Genomic DNA, 7500 nt, shown 5'->3' with positions numbered 1-7500 from the left:
AATTCCAACATAACTAAATATGACTGCATCGGAATGACAAGACAGCAACGGAGATAGTGTCTTCGTAACGGTAGGAAGCATCGTAACAGACTAGAGGGAGTGTCTTTGTGTCTAACTTAGGAAAACTTAACACTAGTAACTGGAAGGGTCTGGTGACACTAGTAACGGAAAAGATTTGATGGCAGTAGTGACGAGAAGGACTTGATGGCACTAGCGGCGGAGAACTCGTGCCTGACTGTGGTGCAGAATCCAGGGAAACGGAGGAGTGGAAAGCAGGCAGAGCTGCACGAATCAATAGGCTTCTTTGCCACACCTGCATTTGAAATTTGAATGCTGACTTACCTTCACCAGCACTGAATGAGAATAAACAAAGGAGGACACGAAGAAATAATAGATAAATAAAAAGATAAATGAGCAAGCCAAACATGGGGGTGATTCATTCACTTATTTATTTTACATGCATGCCATTTTAAGAAGCACAACTTTCAAAACAAAGAAGAAAAAAAGAAAAGAAAAAGTAACGTAGTATGACAGTAAACATAATCTTACTCACCAACATTTTATCGAGAATTATTACGGAATCCTTTTACCAGCCTCAATTTCCTGGAGTCTCAAGCGTTGGTATTACTAGATAAGATACGGGAGTAGCAGATTATCGAAGTCACACACACACACACACACACACACACACACACACACACACACACACACATCAGGACGGACCCTTAACCATGCTCCGCCAAGGTCGTGAGGTGAAGGCGGGCGAGGATGTTCCCGCGCAGGAGGGAGAATAGGGTCAATGTCAAACCCGTAGAGAGAGAGAGAGAGAGAGAGAGAGAGAGAGAGAGTGTGTGTGTGTGTGTGTGTGTGTGTGTGTGTGTGTGTGTGTGTGTGTGTGTGTGTGTGTGTTCCTGCTGAGGAAGACAACAGGAAGGAATAAAGTTGTGGCCATTTTATCAGGGAGAGAGAGAGAGAGAGAGAGAGAGAGAGAGAGAGAGAGAGAGAGAGAGAGAGAGAGAGAGAGAGAGAGAGAGAGAGAGAGAGAGAGAGAGAGAGAGAGAGAGAGAGAGAGAGAGAGACTTTCTCGAGTTTGCATTGACCTAAAACTAAAGAAGAGCTTGATTGAATCCCGTGAGTGGAATGAGAGAGAGAGAGAGAGAGAGAGAGATACACCATCATCTCATCATCTAAATACAAGAACTAAACTAAGTGCGCATAACAAGTAAGGTTGGAGAAAGAAGGAAGTGAGGAAGTGGGAAAAGAAGGAAGGAAGGAAGGAAGGAAGAAAGGAAGGAAGGAAGACAGGCAGGCGACAGGGAGGGAGGACGTGACGGTGACGGCGGCGGGACCCCATGCAGGTGTGCGAGGCCTAATATTGACATGCACAGGGATATGGAGGCAGGCGATGGAGCGGAGCGAGTCGGAACCTTTCATCAGGGCCAGGTTTGTATTTCCTAGACTCCTGCATGCGCGCTGTTGACACCTGTAGAATCGCTAAGTCCAAAGATTCTAAATGTAGACAGACCCTTATTGTGAAACGATTTGTTCTCTCACACCAGGGTTACCTTTCAAAGTCCACAAAGAGATAATTGGTCTGGTTCTCATAGAATTCTTGTTTATCAGTAGTCAAGTTTACACGTTTAGAAATTACTCTTTCCACTAAGGCCCATTAAAGGTTGTTGACATCAGACACCGGAACGTTTGAGGATGTATATCTAATAAGAAATTAAGTGAACAGTGTTATAGCTTACGCAGAGATAGTTAGTGCTGGGATTGGTGGTTTGTAAGCGTTGGTAAGGGATGCTCCTCGAAGCGGGAAGTCTTGCTGACCCGGGTGTTAGGTTGTTAGTATATGTAAAAGGCATACAGTTCCTCGGGTTTAAGAAGCATGCCTAGAAGTGTTAGTTGCCGTATGCGCAGATATAGCAGTTTTCGAGCATGCACTAAATAACACATTACCTTTTACCCTTCTGCGAGGAAATGACGCTGAAGGAGGAGCGCCTGTTGCTCTCATAGTTAAGGGTGTTAGCTGGCTGTGTGGTGCCGCTGACGAAGGCTTGGCAGGTCGTGATGTAGCGGCCACTCTTCACACCCCGCACCTCTGCACTGTTGCCGCCTGTGCTTTTGAATTGGTACGTTTTCGTCACCATTCCTCCAGCTGAAGCTTGTCGAGCTCCGAGATTGCTGGTAATGATGGGCTTCCTGTTACCACATATCCCAGGGGTGGCGATGAATGCAGCCTTCCTAGTGGTGTGACCCCCGGGAGGGACGCCCCATCGCCCAGGAGTGCTCGCTAGTAGTGTTCCTCCAGTCATCTTGGGAGGTCCGCCTCCTGGATCGATTTCTAAAAGTACCTCTTGGGTTTCCTCTTGATTTTCGTGTTCTTGTTGCTTGGACCAACATTTACCCATGCAGGTGCGCGGCGGGACTCAGAAATACAACCTTGGCAAAGATAATAATTTAATACTAATCCAAAGAATAGATATAATGGTCTTTTCATCATTCCTTACCATAGTAATAGGTACGATGTGTGTGTGTGTGTGTGTGTGTGTGTGTGTGTGTGTGTGTGTGTGTGTGTGTGTGTGTGTGTTTCCTCCATCAAATAACCGTACAGTATGCCCACATCGTTGTAGTATGTACTAATTCTCTTAGATTATGTTAGCCAGCATGGGAACATTGCTATCAGTTTCCCTGAAAATAATGTCATGTAAAAAACAAATTGTATTAGAAACGTCGCATTGGTGTCACAGACAGCAAAGTTAAGTCGACATCCAAGTACATAAACTGACGTTGACGCCGATCATGTCAACAGATTGATTAAGACTACAAAGTTTCAACACCTGGTCTCAAGGATGAAGTGTGAGGAAAAAAAAAAAAAAAATACACGCACACAAACACAGGACGTTACTTTCTTATCGCTGTCCATTATAATGACAAATTCAAGATGATATCTAGAGCAACTATTTCACGACAAAGTTTAAGATAAAGCACCAAAGAGGGCGTAGGCTGGCTGGGGCAAGGCGGAGGACATGGCTCGCTTATCAGCCGTCGTCACACCACAGGGTGCACTCATCTCCCGCCACGCCCTGGGACCGGCTTACTTTGTCCCAGGAGTGTTGACTTTTCCCCCATGCTCTGCCTCGTTATTACTTAAGGCAGAGATTCATGACCAACTTGAATGAAGTGACGTATTAAAAGCCATGCCCCGCAGGCCACACCATAAAAAGAAATAGAAAAATAATAGTCTTAATCCCTTAATTGCTATGGCCTCTTCCCAAGCTTAATAAGATGCTGTGGTGCAAACTTAGACTATAATTCCGAGAAGCGCCAGTGACACCAAAAGGAATGATCGAGGAGCTTCGACGTTTTTTTTTTTTTTTTCTTCTTCAGGTACCTGCAGTTGTATCTCGTTATCTAGTCCAATGATGTAGTGTCGGCAGAATCACAGGTGTCACATTGTCATTATAGCAGTTAGAGAGTTAAGACGTATCACTCGCTCCGTATGAGAGAGAGAAAAAAATATTTTGCCTGCTAGTGGTAAACTGATGGCTTTCTTTTCTACTGTTTTACGCATTGTGTGTGTGTGTGTGTGTGTGTGTGTGTGTGTGTGCGGATACAAACACGAGCGTCAGTCACATGGACATTACTCACACCTAACCTTCCACACTATCCAGTGATTATTACTTCTGCTGACCCTTTCTTTCTCCTTCCTTTGCCTCTTTATGGCGCGTGGCAGACCCCTCGCCCCAAACACCCACAGAAAACACAATGACCATAATTACAGGTTTGTCGCGCCCTCGTTTGCATTCCTATGTTGGGCGGAAGCTTAGGACGTCCTTAAGAGAGCCTCAAACCGGGAGATAAATTAACAACAGTGGCTGCCCTCCGTACTTGTCCATTCAATTATCGTAAATCACTCCTTCCCTGCCCTCCACCACCGCCGCCGCCGCCGTCATTGATAGGCCCCTCAACACTCGCCGCCGTCGCTCTCCACCTCTTCAATTCAGCCTCGACTTCTTCATCCAGCTCTCCAGATCAAAATTATTGTCTATCTTCTTTTTTTGTGTCTGTGTTTTATTTATATATTTTTCTATTTATCATTATTTTTTTTACTGCCTTTACTTATATTCTTGTTTTATTGTTGTTGCTTTTTTTTTTCTCTCTCTCTCTCGCTCTTTCTTTACGGGTGTTTTGATTGTTCGCCTTATGCTGAGATTTCTTACGTTTTTTGTTTGTTTTATTAATTGATTCATTGACTGATTAGTTCATTGATTGAGTGAGTAAGTGAGAGACTGAATGAGTAAGTAAATAAGTGACTGACTGATTGATAGATTACCTAATTAACTCAGTGACTAGTTGATTAGCCGATTGGCTGACTGTTTGATTATAATTACTTGATTGACAGAGTTTGAGTGGGTGAGAGAATGAATGAATCAAAGAATAACTAACTGATTGACTGACTAACCTACTCTCTGACCGATTGAATGACTAACACACTGATTAATTAGTTTGTTAGTTGATCAAGTGAGTTTCTTGGCGCCATTGAGGTCACGCGGCATCCCCAGGTAGACACAAACAAGGCTTGGCGTGTTTGAGTCCCGCTGATGACTGTGTGTTTTCACCTGTCGTCGCTCGGCGCACAAATCATTAGCCAGCGAGTGACACATACATATTACATCACTTCTTCGACTCGGGCACCGGGAAAGTGGAACAAGAATGGGAGGGTGAATAACATGGACCTTGTAGTGAATTACTGCGACACACACACACACACACACACACACACACGGCCCGGTAGCTCAGTGGTTAGAGCGCTGGCTTCACAAGCCAGATGACCGGGGTTCGATTCCCCGGCCGGGTGGAGATATTTGGGTGTGTCTCCTTTCACGTGTAGCCCCTGTTCATCTAGCAGTGAGTAGGTACGGGATGTAAATCGAGGAGTTGTGACCTTGTTGTCCCGGTGTGTGGTGTGTGCCTGGTCTCAGACCTATCCCAAGATCGGAAATAATGAGCTCTGAGCTCGTTCCGTAGGGTAACGTCTGGCTGTCTCGTCAGAGACTGCAGCAGATCAAACAGTGAATTACACACACACATCACATCACACCGCGTAGTGTAGTGGTTAGCACACTCGGCTCACAACCGAGAAGGCCTGGGTTCGAGTCCCGGCGCGGCGAGGCAAATGGGCAAACCTCTTAATGTGTAACCCCTGTTCACCTGGCAGTAAATAGGTACGGGATGTAACTCGAGAGGTTGTGGCCTCGCTTCCCCGGTGTGTGAAGTGTGTTGTGGTCTCAGTCCTACCCGAAGATCGGTCTATGAGCTCTGAACTCGCTATGTAATGGAGAAGGCTGGCTGGGTGACCAGCAAACGACCGTGGTGAACACACAAACTAACTTCGCCAGACTTCACCACCTCCTACTCTCAGAAAAATATAGATAATAAATTGTTATATGATAGTAAAACATATGGTGCAGAAGTAATTTATAAGTATTCCTATATATTTAAATATAAAAAAAAAAAATAACGACAGACATAAATGCGACTCACGCCAAAATATCTTCTGCAAATAACTTTATATGTACAATTGGAAAGTGTTGATTATTAGCAAAATATGCATCGCTAAATGTTTCTCAGTTCTTTTCTTACAGTAGGTCATGTTGATGTGTGTGTGTGTGTGTGTGTGTGTACAGGGCCAAGTCAAGATAGTATCAGTTTCCTAATGACAAAAATATTTCCACTTGCTGTCAAGACTAAAAACGATCTCTGTTAACTTAATAATCTTGTGAAACTTGAGATGCCGTGTGTTTACCCCTCTCTCTCTCTCTCTCTCTCTCTCTCTCTCTCTCTCTCTCTCTCTCTCTCTCTCTCTCTCTCTCTCTCTCTCTCTCTCTCACCACGCCACCTATTTCATCTCATCGAACCCCGTCGCTTCACTCCACCAATGGATTCCAATAAGCCTCGGCCGCAGCGTCTGGTTGAGTCTCCCCCGCAACGTCGGTGCTTTACTATCAGGGAACGCAACACGACAGGCAGGGCGCGTCGCATTTGGATGTCCTACTTCACCCATTCTTTGAACATTGCACACGTGGCGGACATCAGGCAGTATTAATTGCCAATATAACTATATGGGCATAGTCTTATATTCGTATGATGCAGGAATCGCTTTGTTCTCGTTCTTATTCTCTTCTCCCCGTCCCGTATCCCTTATTTAGCCAAGATGTAACTGGTGTGTGTTCTATAACCAGCAATGATTGAATTCACCCGCAATGCTCCTCACTTGTTTAAAATTCCACACTCGTAGTCGTAAACTCTCATTAAGACAAAACCCATCCGGTGATAAAAGACATATGTACAGAAAAAACAGTACTCATTTACATTTAGTTACCTGCGTAGCGAGGTTTCTAATCCCTGTGCGGTGTGGCAACGTACGGACAGGACCACATTAATACTCTGATAAATAAAATAGGTAGAGAGGAACGAGCACAGCACATCCATCCTTCCAGCCGTGCAAATTGGTACCAAGGTTGGGCGGCGAGGCGCGTGTGGGTGTGAGGAGGGTCACCAGTGCGTGGGGGAGGGAGGTTAGAGGAAGGGGAAGGGTCCGCACGCCCCCACACATCCACAACACTCGACCCTCCATAGGACACGACACCTCCACGCACCCCCGAGGACCCCCCGCAAGCCAAGGCTCCCCCAGGCACAAAAAGAAGCCACAGCTACCTTGGATGACGGAAGTGAAGGGTAACAAATGAAAATGTTGGCGGAGAAAGTTCCCCTTCCTCTTCCCCTCCCGTCCCCTTCCTTCCTCACCACCTCGAGCGTCCCTCCTTCTCCTCCTCCCCCTCCTTTGTCTCCTGCTTCTCCTGCTTCTGCTTCCCTCCCTCCTCCTTCTCCTTTTCTTCTTCCTCCTCCTCTTTCTCTCCTTCTCTAACTCTACCCTCTGTCACACCCTCGTAACTCCTCCTAGATTACTGTAATTGGTCCCATAATGGTCTGAACAGGTAATAATCACAGCGGGTATATATGGCATTATTTAATTACAGCGTGCATGGCGTCAGGCGGAAATAATCTGCATGGCAAGAATGTTCCCTAATCCGATATTTCCTCACCTCGCAGTTTTCATTCTTGCCTTACATGTACATACAGACAGACGCAGACACAGACACACATATCCTCGCACGCTACTCTGACCTTGGCATCAAAACTTTATTCTGCTAAACTGACGAACACGATGCACATGATGGCTGTGGTTAGGAGGAGCGCGGCAAAAACTTTACGAGGAGTGATTGGCGGTGGTGTTGAGAAATATCTTAGGAACAAGGACCCGCACCTCTCAATAAGCGCAGACTCCCGCACTTTTTGCAAGTAGTGCGTTTTCATTCATAGGTACAGACAGACTAGGGCGTCCCTCGGGTTGTGGTGAATAATAGACATCGATTGTGACTCTACTGAATCGCGGCTGGAAGTTGCCTACAAAGGTGGCTTTTTTGTGGCGCTGTG

General features: G+C 45.7%; 1 protein-coding gene across 5 annotated transcripts in view; it reads right to left on the bottom strand.

Annotated features, from left to right (window-relative positions):
* Positions 1–7500, bottom strand: part of LOC123518823 — a 32413-nt gene that overhangs the window by 17963 nt on the left and 6950 nt on the right. For all 5 annotated transcript variants that reach the window (XM_045279850.1, XM_045279853.1, XM_045279851.1 and 2 more), the window contains exon 2: positions 1960–2442. In XM_045279850.1, coding sequence (XP_045135785.1) covers positions 1960–2411 — 452 coding nt within the window. In that variant the 5' untranslated portion in view covers positions 2412–2442. The remainder of the gene's footprint in view (positions 1–1959; positions 2443–7500) is intronic.

This window comes from Portunus trituberculatus, chromosome 44 (assembly GCF_017591435.1).
Source record: "Portunus trituberculatus isolate SZX2019 chromosome 44, ASM1759143v1, whole genome shotgun sequence".
In the NCBI taxonomy this organism is placed as follows: Eukaryota; Metazoa; Arthropoda; class Malacostraca; order Decapoda; family Portunidae; genus Portunus; species Portunus trituberculatus.
The sequence above is the reverse complement of the archived record's forward strand: the minus strand, read 5'-3'. Positions and strand labels throughout refer to the sequence as shown.